The sequence below is a fragment of the Aythya fuligula genome, chromosome 27, assembly GCF_009819795.1.
Source record: "Aythya fuligula isolate bAytFul2 chromosome 27, bAytFul2.pri, whole genome shotgun sequence".
Taxonomy (NCBI): domain Eukaryota; kingdom Metazoa; phylum Chordata; class Aves; order Anseriformes; family Anatidae; genus Aythya; species Aythya fuligula.
This window is the reverse complement of record NC_045585.1, coordinates 408023-433894: the sequence shown is the minus strand read 5'-3', so window position 1 is coordinate 433894 and position 25872 is coordinate 408023. Positions and strand designations below refer to the sequence as shown.

At 44.9% G+C, this 25872-nt stretch overlaps 1 protein-coding gene across 2 annotated transcripts; it reads right to left on the bottom strand.

Moving 5' to 3' along the window:
* Positions 1 to 371: 371 nt before the first annotated feature.
* Positions 372 to 25519, bottom strand: CDS2 (CDP-diacylglycerol synthase 2). 2 transcript variants are annotated; one of them, XM_032204028.1, is made up of 13 exons: positions 25423 to 25519; positions 13222 to 13370; positions 12115 to 12211; positions 11835 to 11932; positions 10925 to 11064; positions 10443 to 10501; positions 9601 to 9683; positions 8244 to 8331; positions 7847 to 7915; positions 6961 to 7113; positions 6527 to 6646; positions 5806 to 5909; positions 372 to 5153 (listed from the first exon to the last, which is right to left on the bottom strand). In XM_032204028.1, the coding sequence occupies exons 1-13, from the start codon at positions 25483 to 25485 to the stop codon at positions 5024 to 5026; spliced, it is 1353 nt and encodes a 450-aa protein (XP_032059919.1). In that variant the 5' UTR covers positions 25486 to 25519; the 3' UTR covers positions 372 to 5023. The 2 variants fall into 2 exon arrangements, with proteins under 2 accessions (XP_032059919.1, XP_032059920.1); XM_032204029.1 differs by having other exon boundaries at positions 13222 to 13364; positions 25423 to 25518.
* Positions 25520 to 25872: the final 353 nt, after the last annotated feature.

The following is a 25872-nucleotide window of genomic DNA, read 5'->3' as shown; positions in this document are numbered from 1 at the left end:
ACAACAGGTTTTCATATTCCCAGCAAAAACCTGAGGGCAAAATGAGCTGATTTGCAGGGCAGGTCTGTGTGATCTAATTGCTGATTCCACTCCAAACCACGCTGGAAACCCAGCCACTTGTCCCTCGTGCAGGACACAGACGGTCGCTACCTGCGTGCTCCATCCATATACAGCCTCCATGCACATGTTTGCAGCCACCAGGTCTGCTCTCGGGAAGGTTCCCGAGGAAGGCAAACTATGGCACAACAAATGAAGGAATACAAAGATTATTGTTCAAAACAGGCTGAGCTGCTTTTGCAGAGCATGGAAAGGAGGTTTCCAGAATCTCCCCAACATCTTGCCAACAGCACTGAATAAAACTCCACTACAGATAGTGGAACTTATATTTATTTAACAGTAACATATGGTATATAAATAGGGTAAATACTTTAAAATATACAATATATCACATTCGGACATTCGGTCAAAGATAGGCAATTCTACATGTGTAGCTAAAACATTACTCAAAAGAACAATGCACAGAGAAAGAAGCAGATGGTAGAAACACATCAGGTCTGGGGAACAGGAGCACGCAAAAATTACAGTAGTACAAAATGCAGCTCAGGGGCTGATTACAGAGGTCAGGAACCACAGGAACTGTCACGCAATGCTTTCTGCAGTACTTGCCTGTCCCCAGGAAGGTCTGGATGAGCCACAGTGATGGTTTCCACACAGCTTTGCCCTCCTCCTATAGAACCAAGCCAGTCAGAGGAGGTGGGGAAGGAAGAGACCAAAGCCTGGACGCATGCCTGGATCCCACCAGTCGTTCTCAGGGGGACATGCTGCATGCATGAGGAACAGGAGATGCCTTAAAAATACTGGCATTTCCCAATCTGGTGCTAAGTGTTGACTGATGCTGTGGGATTTTTGGCTTCACGAGCCGCATGGGCTGCCCCCTCAGATCAGCGTCAGCAGACTCCTGAGCCCATCACCACAAAGAATATCTGAATAACGCAGTGATGGGTATAGGACATGACACCATACCCAGCAACTAGGTTTTAATGTTTCAGTGAGCACTGCAGGCCCCAGCCTGATGATGCAACTGATCTATAAACAAATCTGGGCTACAAACAAACTCAAAGAAGCAAATTCCCATCAGAGTAAGCCAAGTGCTCAACTACACACTCAAGCTGTGAGCAGACCAGCATCCAGCCCATTTCACTAAATGACCTTCGCCCACCAGCAAACACCACGAACGTTTAGTTACCTCACTGGGACAGCTAGCTTGTTACACTATGCAAAAGCACCTTTCCACCATGTGTCAGCTCTTTGCTTATTAAATACACTCACATCCATCTCTGTCTGCTCCAACTGGAAAAGCAGTGACTGATTGTGAGGAGGTGGTTTTCAAACCACCTGTCCCCTCCCAAGGCAGCACTTCTACCTTCGTAGGCTTGACATCAGACAAAACCCACTTTTCTCTTTCTCCTGACCCAAGCACCCACACCAGTCAATGCAGTATCCCCCACTGGTTTACTTTCCCAGTTATTTCCTTCTTGCTGAGCAAAAGCATGATGAACACTTCCAGCTGTGGAGTCCCCTGTGATCAAAACTACTGTGCAATGCCAAGCTCAAGCCCTGCAGCTGGAGAAACTTTACATGAACATCCCTGCACTGCTTTAGTTAGACACCCCTGGTGCCTGCGTGGCCTCTGCAGGAGCACTAGCTACATCAGCTTCCCTCCAAAACTACATTCTTGCAAGAGCTGCAGCATGGCCACGGTCCTGCCAGGCATAATGCAATGCAAAGAGCTGCAATATGTCTTGCTGCACATCCCTGTACACACATTTGGCATCACAGCTAATACCTCCTTTAGGAACAGCCAGAGCCAGTAACAGTAGTTTTTCATTTCCTCTAACTTTCTAGATATAACTTGAAATATTTACAGCAAACTAAAGCCAATCCCAGGCTGGGGTGATGGGGAAAACCCACCAAACACTCTCCCAGGCAGCATGCTGTCACTAAGAGCTGATCAGTGCTACTATATACACTCTCAGAAGTGGTGCAGAAGTCAAATGGGTTTACCAGCCATAGTCTCAGCATGACAGAGGACATGCCATGGTGCTCACCAGTATTTTTCAGCAAGACCAGCTATACAGCTTGCAGATGATCTTATCATCCCTCATCTCCCTCCCTTCTTCCTCCATTTCCCAAACGGATGCACTGTTCCCATTCAGTTTACTAAATTTTAGTGTAGGATGCCAAATCCTTTCCACGTATCTTTAGCCTTCAGCATCAAAACAGGTTTGGAAGACCAGCTGTCCACTGCACTGCTGGGGAGGAAGTAATATTAATAGAATAGAGCTGCGCAGGAAACCACCCACACTGCTGCATCTTCTCTCTCAGAACTATGGAGCCATTAATGCAGCTGCTTTGCCCTCCAGTGTCTACATCCAGTATTGCACCGTTAAAAACGACCCCAATGCTACTCAAATCAAAAGCATGCACAAAGGTTTCGGGCTTTTGCCCCACTAATTACAACTAAAGAAGTCCAAAAGGTTCAAAGCAAGATGAGCAGGAGGCTAGAGACCCACGTGAAAAATGCATTGTTATAAAGAGCATTACACTTTTGTAATATTTATCAACACTGTAGCTTCTTCTGATGACTGACTTAGGAACCAACAGGGCAGTACAAGGGATTTTGGCAGATGTTGACATAAGGCAGGGAGAATCCAGAAAAGCACCAGCTTGTCTGACCACAGGGAAAGCTGCTTTTCAGGGTCTACACAAAACCTGGTCACTTCCACATCTATTCCCAGTTCAGGTACTCCTTCAAGTGTCCTCCCTTTGCCTAGTTAGACTCGGACAAACCATTGTAAAATGCAGTCCAAACATTTTCTCTGGGGTGAAGCAAGATGGAAACACCTTAATTCTCCCCTCCAGCGAGCTTGGACCAATATCCTCTAAGTCAACACAAAATAAATCCCTTCCTGATTCTAGCTGGAAAAAATCAGGCTCCATAACTAGTTTAGGAAAGCCTCTACACAGTTGGTGTTAACCAAATACAATCCTGAATTGGCTCCATCTTAGTGGTTCTGGCCTCTCTCAGAAGCCTCTCTCTTCAGCACCATGCTGAAAATACTTTGTGGAAACAGTTCCTTCTTCTCCACAATGCATGCTCTTGATCAATACCTGTATTTGCAGTGCAATGGGCACACACTTCTGCCCCACAACTCCTGTTTAGGGAGATGAAGCAGAACTTTTGACACATAAAGAGTTGTATAGAAATGTAAGAGAGGTGTTGGTATCTATTCATGTAGTTACACATGCACACGTGCTCTCCTGTCCACTCTTTTAGGGTAAATGAAAGCAACAGCAGAATCAGAATACAGAGTATGAACCATGAAATATTTTCAGGTTTTTTATTTTCCATCGATGCTTAGATAGTTTGCAGCATGTACATGTCTCCATATGTGGGGTGGTGTTGGTTTATAAGGTTTATATCAGCAACTGTTTGATAACAGCAATGTACTTCTGTATTATCTTTCCCTGTCACTCGTTCCCCAGGTTAAAATAAGGTAAAGTTTCTCTCTCTTGTGCACAAACTATGGAAAGAAGTAAAATCAGATTCACCTTGTACACGGGAACATTGCATAAGGTCTAGTATAAACTGAAGATATTTTCACGATCTGATCACAAAAAAAAAAAATAGTTTTACAATCTCTAGGGCTCTCATTTTTAAATAATATAAAAGTATGACAAAATAAAGGAAAGTACTTAGGTACTTAGATAAAACCTCTAACTATTAAGTGCAACCTATTTTTGACAAGATTTAGTAAGCAAAGCAGGACAGAAGCCTGCAGGTGAATGAACCCAGACTGAAATGCAACACAGACCGTGATAAAACTCAGCAGCACAACATCCAGAACTCAAGTAACGAACGGGTGATAGACATGATCCCTGAAAGAAAAATGAAATACCCAGCTGACAGCACCAGCAGGGTGCTGGAGCCCCAACCTGCAAACTTCAGAAACAACACCAAGTTGGAAACTGCTCTCCAAATCAGGTAAAATATCCAAGTGTGGGATTTCCAAACATCAAGAAATGAAAAAAAAAAAAAGTGTGGTTCAATGTTTCTTAAAGGTTATTTAACAGAGGAAAAAGGAACCAGGTTATTTAAAAGCTTGTTCTTACTTGGCAGGATTTACTCAATGAAACTTCAATGTTCTCTAAAACCTATTTACTCAATTCAGTTTTGAAGCAATCTGAACCTCCCACATTCCTATGAGCAACTATCAGCTACTTAATTCCTTGTCCCTGGTTTATTTCCAATTTAATAGGTTAAAAAAGATCTTCTTTGTCAAAACACCAGCCATAAGAGGAGAATGTGGGAGGCACTTGCAGAAACAGCAAGTGAAAATAGATACACATGCCTGGCTGGGCAGAGGAAACATAGCTGGATTAGTACAAAGTTCTCTTCCAATTAACTGAGCCTTGTGCTTGCCATGCAGAGACTCCAAGGAGTCTGCACACAGGCGGGTATGTGGATTTCTGGGAAAATGAACATTGCGGTCACAGTTACCGCCAGGCAAAATGATGGTCTCCAGAGCTGCCATTATGAATGCAACCTGGCACAAAAGCCAGGGAAGCTGCACAACTTCACCTTCCCTGCTGACTTCCATGCGCAGAGGCAATTGTACAGGAAATGTTTTGTGTATTCCCTGCATCCACAGGAAATTGAACTTTCTGCCCACATGCATCGAAGTTTAAGAACAGACCATGAGGACAGTTGTACCCTCTTACTTCACCCAACTCCTTCCAAGTCTTAATTCCTTTCCAGCTACAAACTCAGATTTGCTCATTTGAACCAAAGCTATATAAATATATTATATAAAAAAATAACAAACACAAATGCAAACATTTACCAAGAAAGGAAGAAAAGTTACAGTGAAATGAGGCCTTGTTATTGTCTTAAATCAGGCAAGCCAGGAATTTCCTTGAGGAGGCTTGTCCGTTTTCAGTCCCATTCCAATCACGTGGCTGTCTATGCATCCTCCAAACTACCTAACATACCCTTGTCAACAAGGTGTGCTTTTAGTGTGTTGAAGATGTGGAGCTGCTGGTCTGGCCGCAAGGTTAAGAACTGCTGGATCAGTTTGCTGGGGTTAGGACCTCTGAAACACAAAACCAATCGTTACCAGTGAGTTGTACTGCTAAGTCTCAATGCTCTGGGAACCCAAATGCAATTTCATCAAAAAAACAGGCTTGAAATAATATGTTGCCCATTACTTCAGTGGTTCTACCCAGGGAGCTATTTCAGAAATGTGGAAATGGATTCAAAAGGCATATGATGCTGAACTGTAACCAAACAAATCAAATCTGTTTCAAGAGGGCTGTGGATTTTTCCCCTATTAACAGATGCAAAAAGCCAAGCAGCCACATAAATTCAGCTCCTCAGCTCCTCCAGTACATCTCTGTGCATCTATAGGCCTTCTTCTGTGTTTGGTTACAGAACATTTGCACACCACAACAGAATTAAGATTTTTCTGCTTGATCAGTTCAGGGGAAACCTTGTTCAAGATTCACAGGTATGCAGAAGGGACATGGAGGAGAGGACTGAAATAACAGACCTTAGGAAAACAGGTTGTGTTCCCAACTCTGCATGATCCTTCTGAGACATGCTTCCCTTGTTCAACCCCCGAGTCCCCCTCTGTCTTGTATTTCTGAATGTTAATCTCATGGGGATACCAACAGTCTTGTATTGCAAGCCCGTATGTCATTTGAACTTGACAGAGCCCCCAAACTTCACTGGGAAACAACTGATACCTGATAAAGCTTGCGATGTACACATTAACAAAGGTAGCCATCAGGTACTGACAGTCAAAGCGATCCATGATACCTCCATGCCCTGGGATTGTGTTGGCGAAATCCTAAACAAAACAGAAAGGATTACACTGAAGTTTCAAATGCTCGTTAACTGTACTTGATTACAAACATCCAGGCACTACACTCACATCCTTGCTCTAATTTCTCCCAGAAGACAAAAGTTAGAAATTCTGCTTGACCTCTCCTTGGTTTTTAAAAGTTTCTCCTTTATGAAGGCCACCAGCGCCTGAGGGACATAAAGCCTTAACTCATCTACCACTCAAAGGTCAAGGAAGGCTAATGTTTATCTCTCGCAACTCTGTCCCGCCTTTCAAGTCATCTTAGCTGCACAAAGACTGTTTATATGAAAACCAGACTGCAAGGCATCAAGGGAAGGCTCAGATTGCAAAATATCCTGACTGGGTTTTTGTTCCTCTACATCAAGTTCTGCACCAAAGCAGTGTTTAGAATATCACAGCTGAAATTTTCAGCTCTCTCCCCACACCCAAACAGTTAAAATGAATTGTATCATGTCCCCCCCCAACTCATTTGTGACATTCTCTTCCTTCCCAAAGTTCCCAACCTGCCACTCACTCCTTGGAGCACAGACTGCTTAGAGTGGCAGCAACCGCTTTTTAACTTTAAAAATGTAAATGACCTTGCAGAACCTGGGAGTCCTCACCTTAATTTTGAAGGCCCTCTTAAATCCACTAGCAAAGAAGCCTCCAAATGGCCCAATAAGGGAGGCGAAAGTAGACAGTGCAATACTGTGGATTTGGAATGGATACATCCGGACTGTCTTCTGCAGGAAAAAAAAAAAAAACACATCAGAGAAGGATTTCCATCAAGAACAGTACTGCTCACTTCCTGCCCTTCTTTCTGTCCTAACCAGGCTTTAGAACAGCTAGTTTTCAAATGGGTTCATGTCCCACCAGACTTGGGACAATTGCTTTGGGTCTTAAACCCACATAGGTCATCACTGAATTCACCCTTCTTCTGGATGTACCATCATCCCTTGTCACGTTCCTTTGAATACCAGCAAAATAAAGCCCTGGTCTATTTTCCTGATGTTCCTATCCCAATAAATAAGACCTCAGTCAGAAGACAGAGTCCTACCCAGCCCACCACGGACTGCAGCACCAAGGGGATGTTGTACTCCTGTAACTGGAACAGCTCTGATGGCTCACAGTCCACTGTAAAGCTGTTGGTGTCATTGTTGAACTCCACGGGACAGGTGAAGCACCGGTACCCAGACATCACATAGGACAGCTTGAAGGAGAGAGAAAAAAAGGTGCAGTAAGAGAAAGCAAGATTAATATTTATTAATATTTTCCTGAGCAATGACGCAGAGGTGCAACCAAGGGAAAAGGCCACTCAAAGAGTGAGGAGGGAGCCACACTCCCAGCTTCATTAAGAAGATTACTTTCCTGACAAGCAGCAATTGGCTAAAGGCAGAGTGAAGATTGTTGTTTAGTAAGTGCATGTGTTCAGCAAGCAGTGATCAGAGCCCTGGACAAACAGGCTGAGATAGGCTGCACTATTTGGATGAGTGGACGGACACAACTAGACACGCAGATTATCACAGAAACAGGTAAGAATACTCAAAGAACACTGATTTCCCCACACAGCCTTTGAAATGATGCACAGAATTCATCCAACAGCAGCCCCAGAAGTTTTGGCTACCCATGTACAGCATCTGTGGAAATATTACAGTCTCTCCCTTTCAAGAGACAAGGGAGAATGTTTTAAGCACAATTATTCTACTGAAAATGTCACAGGGTCTAACAGGGACTAAAAACTTCCTCCAATACCCTGCTCCATCTGCAGAATCTGCATACAGCACATAACACAAACATCCACCAGTTCAAATCCTGGCCAGTAAGGAAAACAGTTTCTGAGAAGAGCCAGAAGAGCTTAAAGCTTGGGTGCATTTTTTAGCCAAAACCATGTCAACTTACATAGGGAAAAGACCAAAAAAATAAGCGCCATGATTGCTACTTACCAGCAATCCAAACAAAACAGTAGCAAAAAAACCTCCAATAAAACCCTCCCAGGTCTTCTTTGGGGAGAGCTGCCGGAGGGAGAGAAAGAAGGGGATAATTACAAACTGTGCATTTATGGTCACTGCCACACACCTGTGCAGTCCTTCCTTGCTTGTGAATTGCTGAGGTAAATATAAATTGGTGCCAACAACCAGAGTTTGGTCAGAACCTGACACTAACATCTTGGACTGAAATGGTTCATTCCACTTCACAACCTCAAAGACTGAGGCATGCACCAAGTCTGATTTGGAGACTTGCTTCAGACCCATAATAAGTCACACCAATGGAGATCAGAACACAGGACTAAGACCTAAAGAAACCAAAATGCCATCTTTTGTCCAATATAGAATTACAAACCTTGATGAGCGGGGTGCGGCCAAAGAAGAACCCAAACATGTATGCCATGATGTCATTGCAGATCACACAGGAAATTGGGACAATGAACCTAGATGGGCGAAGAATCAAACTGTTGGCAAGTACCAAAATCAGACAATTCCAACTTAATTAAATGGGTAGTTGTTTTGAAAGATGTTTTGCAGGGCCATCATATCAACACCTCCCTATCCAATGCAATCTCACATGGTAGAAAATGACTCTAGAAAAGCCCTCAGAGCAATCTGGGGGGTTACTCCAGTGTTCTGGACTAAAGAGCACGTTGTGCACCCAGAATGGCCTGTTTTAATTAAGCATATCTTCTTCTGTCACACGACATGCTGTTAGATAGCCACCTCCTTTCCTCCCAGAGGGGCTGCATTTTCACTGGAAGCAGGCTGCTCACAAAGCACTCTGGGACAGCTGAGGTGCACACGGAAACATGCAATCTTAAAGCAGTTAAAATTAGTTCCTGGCATTGCTGGTTTGGAGAAGATGGAGCCTGACAGCCCCACCATGAAAAGGGCTTCCCCTCCGTATTGCAACTGTAGTAAGCTGGTGAAGGTGCCACACTGCAATTTCCTTTCTTTCACAGCACTGCTTTTAACGTTATGCTGGCAGCTCTACCCCAAATCAAGTGCTGAGCAGAATCCTGTTCATTTGCTAGACATGGGTGGACAGAGGAGGTATCTACAAAGGCCTAGCACTGCATGAAATGTCCCTGCATCCTGGAGCAATATTCAGATGCCTCTCTACTGCTCTCTATACTGACAAATAGCACAAAGCAAGTCCTAAGTTGCTGAGGCATCATTCAACCTTTTGCTTTTTTATTCTGAACAGGTTAGTCCCTGATAGGAAGGACTTTCTCTCTTTAGCCACTTGTTTAAAAAAAAAAAAAAAAAGTTTTAATTCAGAACATGGTAAGAAGACTCCAGGAAGACCTTATGGTGGCCTTTCAGTATATAAAGGCGCTTATATAAGAAAGATGTGGAAAGACTTTTTATCATGGTCTGCAGTGAAACAACAAGGGCCGACGCTTTTAAACTGAAAAGGGACAGATTTAGATTGGATATCATGAAGGAATATTTTTACAATGAGGGTGGTGAGTCACTGGAACAGGTTACCCAGAGAATGTGTGGATTCCTCATCATTGGAAGTGCTCGAAGTTGGTTTGGACAGAGCTTTGCGCAACCTGATCTAGTGAAAGAAGCCCCTGCCCACAGCAGGGGGTTGGAAAAGATCATCTCTAAGGGTTCTGTGCAACCCAAACCATCCTATGATTCTAAGATAACCTATATAAGGCTGCAGAAATCAAAGCAACTCAGAATACATGGCAACTCACCATATCATTCCTTCAAACAGGTTGTGAATGATGAGGTGCGACTGGGTAACAACAATTAGCAACGTCACATGGGTCCATCCAAACTGGAAGAGAAGACAGCATGCAGTCCAGCCTGCCTAAAGACCCTGCTCACACACGTCACTGGCATAAATCTGATGCTGTTAGCTATCTCTCGGACAGAGAATGGCTCATGCACATGTGCATTTCTAGCATGCACCTTCACCATAACAAACATGAAGAGGCATGATGAGCAGAGAACAGTTATCCCTAGTAATTTACAGGCATGTTCTTCAGTTCAAGCCCAGAGCTGACCTTCACTGGGCAGGCTTCTGCCAGACCAAGTGTTCTTTAGCCCACCCCTCTCTCATACATCTCACTCAGCCTTCTGACTAATTGAGAAGAACAAAAGGCCAATGGATATCCAAGCTGTATCCCTGTGTGCTGATTATACTGAAAAGCAAAACTAACCATGTTGATTAAATATGAGCTACATCTTACTGATGTTTGAGAAAAGGGAAACATAGCCAATACACCCTCATGGCAACCTACCCTCAGTACAAGAGTCATATAGCCTTGTGCAGTCATGTCAGCTTGCAGAAAGTTTCTTAAGAGCATCCACCAGCGCAGAGAGAAAAGAATGCATGACTACAAGGAAATTCAGTCAGGACATTTCCCTAAACAGTTTGCTCACAGTAACTCTTCTTCAAGGTAGTGTTACAATGCACAGCCAGCACAGAAGCATGTAGTGGAACATATTTATCTATATAACATTTTCAAGCAGCCTATGTTATTGATTCTTTTGCCTCCAAATGGGGGCAGCCAGTCCCTGTATTTAATCTTACCATATAGAATTGGAGGCGATAATGTTTCTTCACCAGGCTCAAGACAAACATGCAGAAACCTGGTGAGAGACAGAAGAAAAGTGAATGAGGGGGATGTTTCTTCAAAAGTAAGAAACACTTTTTTTTTTCCTCTTAAGAGAGCATAGTGCACAGCTCCTTAGTTTTTTTTGTTTGGTTAGTTTGGTTTGTTTTTTTTTTTAATAAAGCACTATTATCTGGAAGTCACAAAATATTGTTGCCTTCAAATTATTCTTAGACAAGTAAACATCAAGCCTAACTGTCCCATACAGTTTAGGCAGTATCCTTCTACAGAGCCTCATGCAAGAGATTTGTCACCATGCAGCCAATTTACAACGTCAATGAAGAGCAGAGATAATTTGATATAGATACTGCATTGGATACTATACGAGACAAGGGTAGTTCAAGTAGATTTCTTCCTCCCAGTCCAGACAATTTTAACCACCAGATAACATGGTCTTTACCTGTTAAGTACAGGGCAAAAGAAATGAAGCGGTGGTATTTGCTGAGAATTCGCAGGGGCTCCTCCCTCTGAACCAGGGTGAAGAAATAATCTGTCACAGTCTCACCATAGAAAAAGTAGTTAACGCAGAGCAAGAAGTACCTGTGGAGAATGCAGATGCTCATTAGCAGGAACTCTAAAAAGCTCCTGAAGAAACACAGAAAGTGGCTGATTCCTAAGGTCTTTGTATTGTTCTGATACCCTGCAAACAGACATCCTGAAAGTGACAGCCAGATCTTTAGTTCCTCCAGTTTAGAAACATCACCTTCATTTCAACTAGTGGCTACATCACTCAGCCCCACTTTGCAATGGATTATACTATCTGGGTTTGGTTTTGGCCTTCTGATGCACAAGGACTGTCTGCCTTTAGGTGGCACTCCTCAACAGGCCTCTGTGAGTGAGCTCAAGCACCCTAAAAGAAAACAGCCCATATATCCTAAAAGCGCTGCTCCTGCCCTCTCCCCAGACTTCTCTTCTCTGGCAGACAGTTGCTCAGCCCAGCTGTGTCCCAGTGTTCGCCCCTGCTTCACAACCACTTACAAACTTCCACCCACCCAAGTAACTATCTGTCTCTTAGTGGTGACGGCTGTCAATACTGTCCCTTGCACAGATCATGGGATTCTAAAGCCCACACTTCATAAACAACGGGACAAACTTTATCAGTATGGGCTCTTTCAAAGTAGCTGATATATCAGGATTTAGCGAGGCTTTTTCTTACAAGAGCCGCTAACACATGACACTGGTCAACACACAACATTCCAATGGTCTCTGGTTTGGAGGTAGCCAGATGAACCCCTTGCTGCCTCTCTGCAGTGAGGTGAAGCATTATTGCTGCACACAAGCATGGGGAGGGGAGTAGTCACCCTACTCACCAGCTGAGCGTCCTGAACCAGGGCAGGTCGTATGAGTGATACACATTATATCCAATAGTGATAATCTCATGGAAACATTTGATCTGGACACACATCACCTGCACAAAGAGAGAGTGGCAAGCTATAACACACATTTGTTAAATACCTCCTTCTGCAAGGATATTAAAAATGAAAATACAATATCAAAACAAAAGTCTCTGAGCTGCCAACCCCATCAGTGGTCCCAGCAACCTTCTCCCCTATTACTGTGAGCATAAGGGCATCTCTCTGGAGCACTTACTATCATCATTAAGACCATGGGTCCCAAGTAGATGATGATGAAGAAGAAGGTGATCATTGCCAGAGTGAGGATGCCTCTTACCCACCAATTCTTCCATCTAGGCCACAGAGAAGGAAAGAAGTTAGAGAAAGACAAAACAAAGCAAGGAAGCAGGACAGCACCACTGTTCTCTGCACATCTTAAGCAGGAAACTGAGCCCTGGAAACCCCAAATTTCTTTTTGATGCTGCCAAAAAGCAGCAAAGGGAGACCTTGATTCACTGACCAAGGCCCTGCTGCAGCAGCTGCAAGGCTACAGTTCAGTTCAATCTTCCCTGCTATGAATGTCATTAATACAGAAAACATTAGTCTGGAACAGAGCCTCTCCACGGGCACTGAAATGGGATGGAAGAAGTGTTAGTCCCTGTTCTACTACAGGTTTCCCACACCTTGGACAAGCTGCATGATTAGTTCAAATAAAATAGGAATCACTACCTCTCCCTGCACTTCTTTTCGAGAGGAGACATGGGTCCTGATGTGTCGTGCCTTGCTACTCTCTAAGAAATCCTGCCTTGAGTCTCTCCCAGCCACAGAGGACATCTGGGAGAAATGCCTTCTCCTGTGATATGAATAAGGTTTTTTGCCCCAAAGTAGCATGCAGAAGCCATTCACAGTTTGTTCTCAGATCTTGTCCTTATCAGCACATTTTTCTCATGCATTCCTACAGAAGTGGGTCACACCAGCAGTTAAAAACCACCACGGTTGAGTACTGAAAGTGCTATTAAAGCTGAACACGTCTTCTGCCCCACTGAGGCCTCCTTTCACCTTTCAAGACTAAGCACACAACAAGGCTGCCCTCCCACAGCACTCCTCTGCCCCAGTCCTCTCCCACATACAGCAGCCCTGAGTGCTGCACTCTGCTCTCCCCGCTAACGTCACCATCACCTTCTGCTTCCTGTGGCCTCAGGGACACCTTCCTGTTTGCATGTCTGGGAAGGAGAGCGCAGCACTACTGGGAGCTGCTTATTCAGGTTCCATCAGCCATCACCATGCTACCAGGGCTAGAAAAGCCACAGTGAAGATGCAGGAGCCCTGGCAGCAGAGGGCAAGAATGCTCAGTGAGGGCTACCTTGAGGACAGGTTGGAGAGAGCTCTGTTCAGAACCTCTGGAGTGTCATCCGATGTTGGCACAGGGGGTGATCCTCCAAATTCAGACTTGCTCTCACTGTCTGATGCTGTCTCTCCATCCAGCTTGTTCTCAGACTCTGACTCCTGCAACTTAAAGAGAGATAAAGAGCTTAACAAGGTACAATGATGACAATGAAGAAACTCAGACCAGCCCACAGGATGCTATACTTACTGCCAGTCTGCTTCTGCATACACGAGAGAAAGAGGGCAAGAAAACATTCACGAGGTTATACCCATGAGAAACAACATCAAGTGTTTTAGGTGATTTGGACAACGGCTTTTACTCTCTAGAACCCTCAGCAGCAGCTATAGGATCTATTTCCCCTGAACTGTTAAAGATGCCTCACAGTTGTTAAGAAGTATCTCCAAGTGCAGCAAGTGCTTAAGGGACACAAGCTTGTTAGCAGGAATTTTTACAAGGTCTCTCAAGCCCCAGGCAGATCTCCAAGTATCCAGCATCGCCCGAATTAGACAGAAAGAAAGGCCTCCAAGTAGACAGGCTCAAGGCTTCCAGACTTTTCAAGTGCAAACTTAATATGTGAGCACTAAAAATAACACTGAGCCCATCCTCAAAAAGCTCAAGAGGAAGAACATGGCTTATCGCTCAGGCCCCACCATCCTTTCTGGCCAAAGAAGAGACCTGTAGCGGAAAGAAATAGCATGTGCTTTCCCTGCCCCTGGTATTATTGCTCCAGCACCTAGCTCAGAGCAAAGTCCTGTATTTAGAGGTAAATAAATAAGGGTGAGGCTGGAGACTACTGAAGGCTGTGCTAGAGGCCGGTGGTGGAAAAAGGATTACGAATGACCTCCTGGCTCCCAGGCAGTCCCCATGCCCTCTCCTCAGGGCTTTCTCCTCCAGTCCAGCTCAGGAATAGAGGACAGATCCAAACGTGCATGCTTTGCCCCTTATTTCAGCAGCAGAACATCATCCTGCTCCTAGACAGTACTTGAAGCAAGGAAGGAAAACGTCAATCCCAGGGGAGCACTTTTGCATCAGGCAGGCAGAGCCCAGGCCTCAGAGCATGGGCTATTTTAAAACTCACTGAAAAAAACAGTGTTTGCAGGAAAAGCCACAAGGAAGCCAAGCTGAAAAGTGCTGGGAGCACTGCAAACAAAGCGACTTCGTCCCTTTGGGCCACCTCCAGGCTTCCCCATGCTCAAAAAGGGGGGACCCCACCAAAACAAGCATCCCCTGGGACTGGCTTGCTGCAACCACATCAAGGGGTATTTGTGGTTCCCTCGAGCAGTAAGACTCGAGTAGCAGCTCTCTTCTTTAAGGCGGGAAAAGAAAAGGCCCCATCTGTAAGGTATCGATAGCTGTGGGCCTGGTTCCTAAAGCAGACAAGGACAGCCAGCTGCTATCAGATGGAGACAGCTAAAAACGTGACAGGGATTGCTTCTGGGGGCAAGTGAAGCGCCAGCACCGCACCAGTCACACCCTGCACTGCCTCTTCCCTGCCTGGCCCTCTGCTTGCTTCTGTCCATTCTCATTAACTGGGGATGAAGAGGAGAGCTAAAACAAACTCCTCTGCTGGCACTTGCAAGGGTTTGGAGAGTTGGTGAAGAAATATAGCTTGGCTTTATTTCAGCTGTGATTGACCTGTAAAATCCCCTGGTCCCACAGACTTCCAGAGAGATGCACTTCCAGAGAGTGCAGTTTAGCTGAGAACACTGAAAAGATCAAATCCATAAGGGAGCTGCAAATGGCAGCAAGTGAAGACTGGAAATAATAAAAGCTCCCCAAAGACCATGAGTATCACAGCCTACAACACAGCCAACACAGCACAGGTGAGAGGCACTACTGTTCTTAAGCAGGTTTGGGGAGAACAGTGCACTGTATTTAAATGTGAGACACTGACTGTGTCTCACATTGCAATGCTTTCTCTACGCTTTCCCTAAGAAAAGAATTCTCTAAAGAATTCCCCTGCAAGCAACCTGAATAACAGAGAAGAGCTTCACATCCTGCCTGACCAAGCTTAGTTCCTCCCTCTGGTCTTGTAAGTTACCTTTAGGAAAAGGAATCTTTGCTTCTTGTTTCACATTTTACAAACAGAAAAATTAATGTAGCTGATTCCAGTCAAGTGAGTAAGGAATTGCTTAGGTACTTAGCCCGTACAAATGATGGTGGTTACTCTCAAACCAAAAATCTGAAGTAGAATTTTAATGCAGTCCAAGTATCCATCATCTTGTGCAAGTCCCAGTCTCATTGGTCATGCAATAACAGGTCCAAGCCAGCCTCCCTGCATTTTATTCCCAAAGCACTACCATTGCAGGGCTAAGTGCAAAGCAGGCAAATTATTCCTTGCTTGTAGCCCATAGGATCAGAAGTTTCACAAAGTGCTCAGAGACCAAAAGGAAGGGAAAGAGCACTGATGTTTTCCTCTCTTCCACTCCTGGCCAAGAAAAGGAAGGATAAAAGCATCTGCACATGTCACTCAAGCGACAGAGGAATTTGATGTTGCAACCTAACAGCTGCTGGGATGGGCAGAGCAGATCTCTGCCACAGCCCAGCCAATGGTTTCTTGTACAGACACTGATGTTGAAGCTAAAGGGACATAAAATAAATAATCCACTGAATAAATAACCTGATCCACTGAATTACAGTGCAATGCTAAACCATACCTTGTGACATGAAATTATTTGGTCCCTAAGAGCAGGAGCCTCATGGCCTCATGGAATCAGTCCAAGAATGCATGCATCCCACTGTTCCCCACTTCACTCCCAGCAGTGGGAATTGGAGAGGCTGTGCAACAAATACACAATATGTGAAGCCCCAACAAACATTGCCACTTTATTTCCAGAGTTTCCAAAGTAAGGAATCAAGAGTTTTGTCAAGATAAAAAGACGTTGTTAAGGTGCAACGTTACATGCTGGCCTCATTCCTGGTGCATGTCTTACTAGCTCAATTTAAGCCTGAAGGGAGTTGGAAAGAAACATTTCCTCTGATGGAAGAAATCACCAGTCAAACTAATGGCTAATATACATTTTAATGTCTTAATTTTGAAAACAACTGATCAGTTTCAGAAATCAGCTTTCCTCCCTACTTAACTCTCTCCCTGAAATGGGGTGATGAGACTATATAGGACATTGTGCCAGATATAGGCCATGGAGAGCGCTCAGTAATTGACACTATTTCCATACCTTTTATGCAAATTGCAACCATCAGCTTATCAACCATCAATTTAAGCAGCTGAGCGGGGTGCTAAGTAACTTGTTAAAGCCTGGGCATGATGCAGGTCAACCTAGAAGTCACAATCTGTCACCTTTCCCAGCTATTGGGCCTTACAACATTCTTGGACCCTGCAACAGACATCTTTTGTGCCTTTTTATTGTTGTTTTTAAGATTCTTCCTAAAATCAAAGCCATTTAGCTACAGGTTACTCCTCACATACATCTGAATACCTTTGAGCCTCTTGTGACTTGGAGGCAGCACAACACTCACACCTAAACACTGCAATCTTGAACCTAGGTCTCATTCAACCAGACGCTGCTCAGACAAATAAAATCGCAGCCCCATCACCTTTCAGCAACCCCACCACTTCCCACTGGTGCTACTGGACCAAGACGTAGCTGTCTCCAGCTGTATTTAATCTGTATTCTCTTCCCACGTCCTGCCCTCATCATTTTTTCCTGTTAGCTCAGCAGGTGAAACATGCTCCGTCTCTCTCCTCCCAGTCTGAAAGAGGGCAGAGCACACAGAGAGCAAATGTGTAACGAGATGTTAGAAATTTGTGTGCATGGTGCAGAGCTGGGGAACAATTAAAGCCCACTAGTAAGAATAAAACAAGCTTTCTGTCCAACTACCTTGGAATCTGACTTTATTTTTCCCATTTCCTATAAAGAGTACACATTAAGTCTACTAAAACACTATCAGATGCAGTAGCTTTTACTGGCTTTGTTAGCAATATGGAGTTTTTAATTTAAGGGCAATTTTTTTTGTGTAATCTGCTTGTTCAGCAAACCCATCATTCCTTCAATTTGTCAGCTCAAATATTGAAAGCTGTTTTAAGAATCAGGAGAATAAGTAATGCAGGAATACAATCAAGATACAGCAATGTATATTTTACCTTAATTAGTTGACTTCTACACAAATAACAATGAGAAGAAAGAATAAAGCCTACAGATCTCTGTGAGGTTTTTCTCCTGCCTGGGGAACCAGAGCAGATGTGAAAAAGAACAGATACCTACTTGCTTGATACACATGTGAAATCAGTAGGTCTCGGCAAAATTTGTAAACAAATATTTTATCATGCTTAAAACAGATTCATGGAGAAATGAGTCGTCTCAGCTTTCTTTAAACAACTTAACTCCTGTAAGCAAGCAGTACAAAATTTGTGCTCACATTGCAAAAAGGCTTTCTTGCAGCAGAAGCTGAGTGCTTTTTTTTCCCCTAAGTATCCATGACATGATCTCAGTTGTCATAGGAACAAGTAAGCTATCTCCCTGCCAAAAAAATTCTGCCCAACACAGAGATACAGTTAAGTATTCAATGCTGGTGGATTAAATTAGTCCAAGAAATTCCACTATTTGTGCACCTTCCTTGAAGCAAGGCGTTGCTTTATTTAGACTTCCTGCTAGACTTTAACAAAAAGCCGTGATGGAAAATGCTAATACACTGCTAAAGAAAAAAATAAAGTTGCTTTTTGAGGCAGTAAAATTGACACATAGAACAACAGTGGCCAACTGTATTAAAGCTTCTGCTATTCTCACCTCTGAGCATGTTTGCAGGCTCTAGGCCGACATGATTAGTCTAATGGATACAAACCCAGCAGCCTCAGTTATAAAAATCTCCATGTTCTGCAAAAGTGGCTTTATGGCCCATGTCCAGAAAAGCCGTCTGTCTTCCCCTCTCCCTTCCTCGCTGCTTTACCTATACAGCAGTGCTCATCTCCAACAGCTGCCATGCCACAAAGACCTCTGTCCTCAAGGTGACATCAAGGCAAAACATCTTCCCTTTGCTCCCTAATTACAAAATACTCTCTTCTAGTTGTTTACAAGCTTAGAAGAGTGAAACAAGGGAGAGAAGTTCAGAGACCACTACCACTAGAAGGAAGATGCACAAGTGCCCACACTTGATTCTATCAAGGTTCTAGAAAAGCCCAGCCAAGTGGGCACGAAGTATCTCATGCCATAGGGAGGTCTAGGGGAACACCCTTGAACTTCAGTGCAGTTATCCTCGGGCAATGAAATTCAAGTTTATCACATCTCTCCATCAACATATCCCACCACGCTAGTGCCTGCTCAATTCCTGAAAACTCAACCAGTGATGAAGGTCCGTTTTCATCTGTGTTGACATGGGACTTCCTTCTCCACCACCCCACAAAACAAACTCCAGTTGAAAGCACACAGAAATTAGGGCATGCCTATAAACTGAGACCAGTAGTGGATAACACCACAAAAAGCATAAATGTTTGCATTGACGCTGACATAACTAAGATAACACCTATTGTCATCTCATATCCCTGATGTTGCCTGCTTTGTTTTGATCACAAGCAAGTTCAGCTCGCTGCTAGGATGTGACCAGGGGGTTGCATAGTTTGCCTTTAGCAGAACTGCCTGATATAAGACCCTGATCTCTGTGTCAGCAAATATGATTCATGCAAAGTTGCACATCCCCGTGATTCATTTGGCTAATCCTCTGCCTGGCACCCAAACTAGCACAAACTCCAGGCTCTGTTTATTCCAGGAAATCAAGAAGGTAAATGCATCAGCCTTCAAGTCCTTCAGAGAAGCTACTGTACACAAAGAGTACAAAAATGCATTGCCAGTTCTGTCATTCCCCCAGAATTTCCTGCTGCTGAGAAAGCAACCTGCCTCCCCCTCTAAAACACTTGACAGAGATGTTTTGGAGGTAGGTTTTGGTGCTGGGTTCTCCCAGATCTAATTGGCACCTCTCTGCTATCACGGCATTTACCAAACCAACCATTGTTGTCCCTGCAGAAACAGAAAAACACATACATAAACAAGAAATAAATCTCCTAAGTGCCTTTTGGAGCCCGTGTCTGAAAGAGGCTACCCCACCTTGGAGCTGTGTCTGCACGGTTCTGCACAAACATTTCGATCTGTTGTTATTTTGAAGAGCTGTGAGCAACAAGAGAGAGCACAAACAGCTCTGCAGCAGTACATACTCTATTTGTATCGGAAGGTTAGTAAAGGAAAAGTCTATTTTTGTCGTCCGAAATGAGAGCTTGTATCATGCTACGGCTGATGGCTTCTGACCCTCAATTCCTCTGGAGTTATACGTGTTTTTCCAAGTCCTAATCAGAAACAAAACAAAGCAAAACAAATTAAACAAACAACAACAACAACAAAACTTCTGAGTCTAGTTAATTTGCTGACCGTAAGGTAATCAAAGAATCACAAAAATCATAGGTTGGAAAAACCCTCCATCTGCTCCAACTGTGATACCACCCTCTTGTTCACATTCCTCCATCAATCACTCCAGCTGGCTTTATTTGAACTAATCAAAGGAGGCATACCTGGCCCAGTATGTTTACATGTAATTCTCACAAACCCAAATGAACAAATTTCCGAAGACACAGCTATCATTATAAACCTATAGGCTACTGAACGTCTTGTTCTAAAGCAAAATCTATTAATCGTCATGGTCCTTTATAAGCCCAGAAAATGTAAATCAGAGAAAATTCATGTGAAGCAGATCACCAACAGGGACACATACTAACAAATTTTGGGTGAAAACAACAGAGCTACTGATAGGCAGCTCTGAAATTTCTGCAGATGTGTCCTGCCCAATACAAAGAAAAGTGACAGTATTCTTTTCTTTCAGAAAGTAAAGACGTATCCTCTTGGAAATATCACGTCTTCACGTAAGTTGGTTTCCTAAGGCTTTTATCTGCATGCATAGTGTACCCTGGTGAACACCACTGGTCATTAAAAACAGGCAAATGGTTTTCTTGCCACATAACATGGGGTATGTGACTGATGGACAGTAAAGTCGGCCCTCTGTTTAGGGAAGGATACGGCATGGCACTGCTGGAAAGGGAAACACAAACATCTCCTCACAGCTCTCCCCTTCTCAGCACCAAGCATCCTTGCACTCACAAGAATCGCCCCCAGCATATCATTTGCAAGCACAGGGCTTCAGCAGTGCAAGCAGACATGAGTCTCATACGAAGCAGCTCATTTGAGTGCTGAGCAAGAGTCCTGACCCCAAACTGCAACGGCGGGCCAAAGACAGCACGAATACCTGTTGAGAGCCACAGGTGTGCCACAGCCTTCCTCAATCACCCCGTACCACACTGACTTTATGGTATACGATGCCATGACACAGCAGGGAGTGAAGGTAGACCACTGGGGCAGCACGAGAGGGAACTCAGTAAGAAGCTCCCAGATCCACTAAGACCCAGCGAGACACTTCAGAAAACAGGTCAGCCATCTGCCTGGAGGTAACGGCAACTTTTCAGATGCTGACAAGAGAGACGTGAGCTTAGAAAATGTAGCCCTCCAGGCCAGACAGAAATAAATCATCTAGTCATTAAATAAGGATGGGAAACACAAACCAGCCCTGTCCTTTCCAAAGGGCTGAATAACAGGGTTTAACCTCAGCGTTGACAGTCTCCATGCTTGCTCTACCATGCACAAATGCTGCACACACCTCCTTGCAGACTAGGAAGGAAACCCTATTTTCTTCCTTGCAGCTCAAGGTGGACTCATCCAGTCCTTCAAATGACAAAATCTTCTTGGGATTAAACTTCTCCGGCATCCCCAAAAATGTGCAAGGAAGTTGGTAGTTCAGAACAGTGTGCATTTTGCAAAAAGAAATAGTGGTCTAGTCAACCACCATCTGAAGGAAATTACAAGCAGCCTGTAGTTCTTTCATCAGCTCCACAGCAGGCCAGAAGCTGGCTTAGGTATTAAATTTTACAGCCAGTTATAATGAGCTCCCTAAGAAATGTAATCAGTCCAATTTCTCATTGCCACAATTAACAGTGACAGACAGCAATGCACTCCTGTTGGCAGTAACACATAAAACTGAACATTAAACAGCAAGGAAGGCTGAAATGTATTCTCACATCAGACCTGAGATTGTTACTATCTACAAAGAATAAATGAGGCTCATGCTTCAGCAGAAGCCAGACAAACTGATGCTCAGTATCAAGCCTAAAATCTTAAGAGCTATTTAAAAAATAAAACTTTGGGGTGGGTCTGAAAAATGGCTTGTAGTTCTGCCTCTTTTAACCATGGGTGAAAAGGAAGAGAGGCATCACGGAGGTGGTTTATTCATTTTGGTCTTTCAAGAACATCATCTTGTATCACAAACTCCCAACCACTAGGAGCTCTCCTGTGACCTGGGTAATAACAGGATTTGAAACCATTTAAGTCTTCATGGCTCCTGCACTGTTATTTCTCTACATCCCACACACACCCTCTCCTGAGCCAAACACCGAAACTGAGCTCCTTCATCCTTTCCAGCACATGCCAGGCAGCCCTTCACTCTCCCAGACCTAAGGGAGAGTTACTTGGCAGCACCAGCATTCAAACATCCAGCATTCGCTTCACTCAGCATCTTCAAGGCACTTTGGATCACTAGGGAAACCTTGCAAAATGCCTGGAAGTACAAGAATCACGAGGCTTGGATACCAGAGTCCATTGCTTTTCGTAACACAATATGAACGTATCCAGATAAAAAGTCATGTCACCAGTCCACTGAGCTGTAAAAAAAAAAAAAGTCCTCTTTATCAAATCCTTTCCGAAACCTTTCACCCTTGCACACTACATGCCTGCTCTTCAAGCCCTCGTGTCAGCAAAACAGCACTCCTTGAAGTCACTGACAGCTCTTTTCCCATAAGAAATGAGGATGACAAGCTGCTGTGGGTGCGACAAGGTGCCAAACGCTGCCCAGTGGAAAAACTCATCTGCATGGGCCATTGCACAAAAATGCCTGCCAGCACCGTGGCTGCACAGAGTATTTCCATTTGCTTTTGCAGCTGCCACCCCTCTGAAAGGGAATGGTATTTTCCAGAGATACACTGACTGCTGGTGACAAAGGGGTGGGTAAACAAAACCACAAGTGACGTAAGGGTGTGATGTGCAGCCCAGATAAGCCTGCCTCTCAACCATTCTGCCCTCCTCCCCTCCCACGGGACAGATGCCTGAGAACCCCCCTGGATTTTTATAAGCTCCCTTTGAGTATTGAAAAGCTGCAATAAGGTCACTCCAGAGCCTCCTCTTCTGCAGGCTGAACAGCCCCAGCTCTCCCAGACTTTCTTCATAGGAGAGGTGCTCCAGCCCTCTGACCAACCTCATAGCCCTCCTCTGGAACCATTCTAACAGATCAGGAAAACACACAATCAGGAAAAAGATAAGGAAAAACCTTCTGTTCTCCCTGTCCAGTCAAATGAAGCACAAGCCACTGCTGAGGAATGATCTCAACATCCCATGGTCTAGTGGGAGGCGTCCATGCCTGTGGCAGGGAGGTTTGAACTAGATGATCTTTAAGGTCCCTTCCAACCCAAGCCATTCTACGATTCTAGAACAGCAGAAACGTTCAGGAGCTGTGCATGCATTGTGGAACAATCTTCTTTTACACCTTTCCTATTCTCTCTGGAAAGTGGAAGAGAAAAAGTGATTTTGTGGGATGTACACAGCACAGGACAGAAGGCAGTGACCTCCTGTTTTACACAAGGAATGAGTCTGCCAAGCAAAGGGAAGAGTCTACAAAGAGCAAGAGAGGATGGAATCTATATGGAAATGATAAACTAGAACTTGTTTCAATCATCTAAGCTCAGCTATTTACACATGAACAGCAACAGTTAACAGCATTTAAGTTATTCTGGCTAAAAGAACAAATAACATCAATACAAGTTTCCCTGTTTTTTTTTGTTGGTGGTGGTGGTTTTTTTAGCTAGAGACATCAGACGGAGTTCACTGATCAAACACATGTTGCCTTCTTCCCTTTGGAACAAAGACTGTGTGCTGCACAACAGTTTTACAAAACCTGATTCTAAAATGTTCTTGCATGATGGTCTCAACTGAAGCAGCACAGTTTCAGCTCTAAGTATTGCTGTGTGCCAAAAGGCAGGAAAACATCAAAGCTGTGACACTGTACAAGGGTTAGAGGACCAGAATGTGAAACCAGCCTCCCTCTTTCATTATCCAAACAGAGCAAAGTGAAAACAAGTGCAAAATACAACTTTCTGGGTCTAATCTTGAAACCAACCTTATTGTTTATATCTCTTTAATTTCTTTCTTTTAAGAAACTGAGAGGTCTTTTCAGAAGACACAAGTTTTTGTAGAATACAACACACATTGCTAAATTATTTTTTGTGGCAATGCCAACTGAATGACAAGGCAGAAATGGGAATCTCCCCTCTTGACAGAAATACTGGCACATAATGCTCTGGGCAGGCTGAGACCACTGATAAACAGTACGAGCGCAAGCAATTTTGCTGTGTTGGTTTTATACTGATGTTATTCCCAGACTCTGCCAGACGTTTCCCAAGCACTAAAACACAACAGCTTGATCTCAAGAGAGGAGAGAAAAATCTGCCACTCAAGTATACTGCCATGCAAAGTGCAATGCTGTACAGTTTTTCTAATGGCAGTATTGCTGTTACCAGGTAACCTCCTACCATGCTTGATTTTAGCAGTTTTGGGAAATTCTCTGCCTCCTGTAACTGCTTGCTAATGGTAAGAGACATCATGCTCAGCACCTCAGAGGAGCTGTTGCTCATTGGTTGAAAACATCTTTTTTTTTCTTTTTTCTTTTTTTTTTTCTCTTGCAATTCATCTTATCTACTTTAGGATGAGCAGTGTGACATAAACGTTCCCTCTCTCTTGTAAGGTGCTTCAAGTCATCAACTCCAAGGTAATATTAGAGGAGCCTTTTAGGAAGCTCATTATATGAAAAAAAGCATACTTGCCTGAAGACGACAAGATTGCACTCAAAATAGCGGCCCTCTGACCTTCTTTAGGAACACATCACAAGTAGCTAAAGCAAGATCACAGCTTGGCCGAGGGAGTTTGTTTGCATACCAGTTAAGCTGCACTGGTACTTCCAGGCTTCTGAGGGACATCTTCCAACTCCCACAAAAGTTCTGGAACATAAAAGTCCCTGAAGATTTTCCGCTGCAAAGTAAATTCCAACTGAGACAAATATGCATATTTAGAGGTCAAGTTTTGCTCTATGCACAACAACGATGAAACAGAAGTGGTCCTATTTCTGTCTTTATGGAGGTCAGCAGATCTGGATGTCAGACAACTTCATGTAACGGTCAAAAAAAGGCAGAAACCTTGGATCCACATGAAGGCAACCTGTTCTTGATACTGTCAGAGCTTTCTGTTGAATTCCCACCCCAATGACATCAGAACAATAAAGCTTACCCAAACCTGACTGCACAGCGTCTGGCAGGTGTTAACCTGGCATTCAAAACAGCATTAAATGTAATACTTAACAGCATTAAATGTATTATTTCAATTGCAAAGGCAATTTTGCATGTGATTTCATCCTTCTCTGAATCGTGTACTTTATGCATCAGCAGAGGAAACCCATCAATACGATGCTACTAAGGGCAAATGGACAAGCATCGGGCTGCCCCAAAATACACACATTTAACAGGAAGGCAGTGAAGAACTGCTTCTCCCTCCTGGTTTTGCTCTCTGTGACCCTGCAGTTATTATTTACGTAGAAAAACTTTCTTTTGCTTGACTGCTCATCCCTCTTGTTCCCTCACACGCCGGGGGGGCACATGAGTAAAGAAGACAAGGGTGAAGCCGTGACTCACTGATGGCCAAGCTCGATGCACCCGACTGCGCTTGGGTTTTAAACAGGAGAGATGCTACAGGAAAACAGGCGGATTTCCTCCTCACGGCTGTCCTTCGGAAAGGCACAACCGGCGAATGTCACCAAACTACCGAAGTTCTACTGCGAACACGCATCTTGCTGCAGCACAGGGCACGCACTCGGGAACGGCACAGCACGGACCGGGCAGGGCACAGCACGGACCGAATCAGAGCCCCCCGAACCAGCCCTCCCCGGCCCAGCCTGGGCCTCGCCGGCTGCAGGCGGAGCCCGGGGTCCCCCCCCGCGGCCCGGGGCGCGCAGGCCGCGCTGCCCGCCCGCCTCAGGCCCGCGGCCCGCCGCCGATTCGCCGTTGCCCGCCGCCCCCGGCCTGCTCCCCACCTTCTCCTCAGGCTCCTGCGCCCCGCCGGGCTCCCGGCCGAGCCGCTGCCGTAGCTCGCTCATGCTCCTGCTGCTGCTGCTGCTGCTGCTGCTGCTGCTGCTGCTGCTGCTGCTGCTGCTGCTGCTCCTCCTCCTCCTCCTCCTCCTGCTGCCGCCGCCGCCGCCGCCACCCCCCGCCCGCCGCCGTCGCCAGGGGGAGGCCGAGGGCCGCGCGCCGCCAGCCAATAGCAGGGCGCGGGATGGCCGCGGAGGTGGGGCTGGCGCCGCGGCGCAGCGTAGGCCGCGTGCTGATTGGTTTCTTCCGGGCGGGGGGCGGGACTAAAGGGGATGAGTGGCGTCGGGGTCTCTCGGAGAGCGGGGAGGCTGTCACGTGAGCGAGATCGGGCCCCGCGGCGGCAGAGTAGAGCCGCCCACCATTGGCTGCGGCGCGGAGGGGGGCGGGGCGTAGAA

Bases quoted from the DNA above. Each gene is read 5' to 3' on its own strand.
- CDS2 (XM_032204028.1), bottom strand. From the start codon at position 25,485: ATGAGCGAGCTACGGCAGCGGCTCGGCCGGGAGCCCGGCGGGGCGCAG. The intron at 9,684-10,442 runs GTAAGATTAAAT...CTTCTCTTCCAG, and splicing joins ATCGCCTCCAATTCTATATG to TTTGGATGGACCCATGTGAC. The intron at 7,114-7,846 runs GTAAGTAGCAAT...CTCTCCTTCAAG, and splicing joins CTGTTTTGTTTGGATTGCTG to CTGTCCTATGTGATGTCTGG.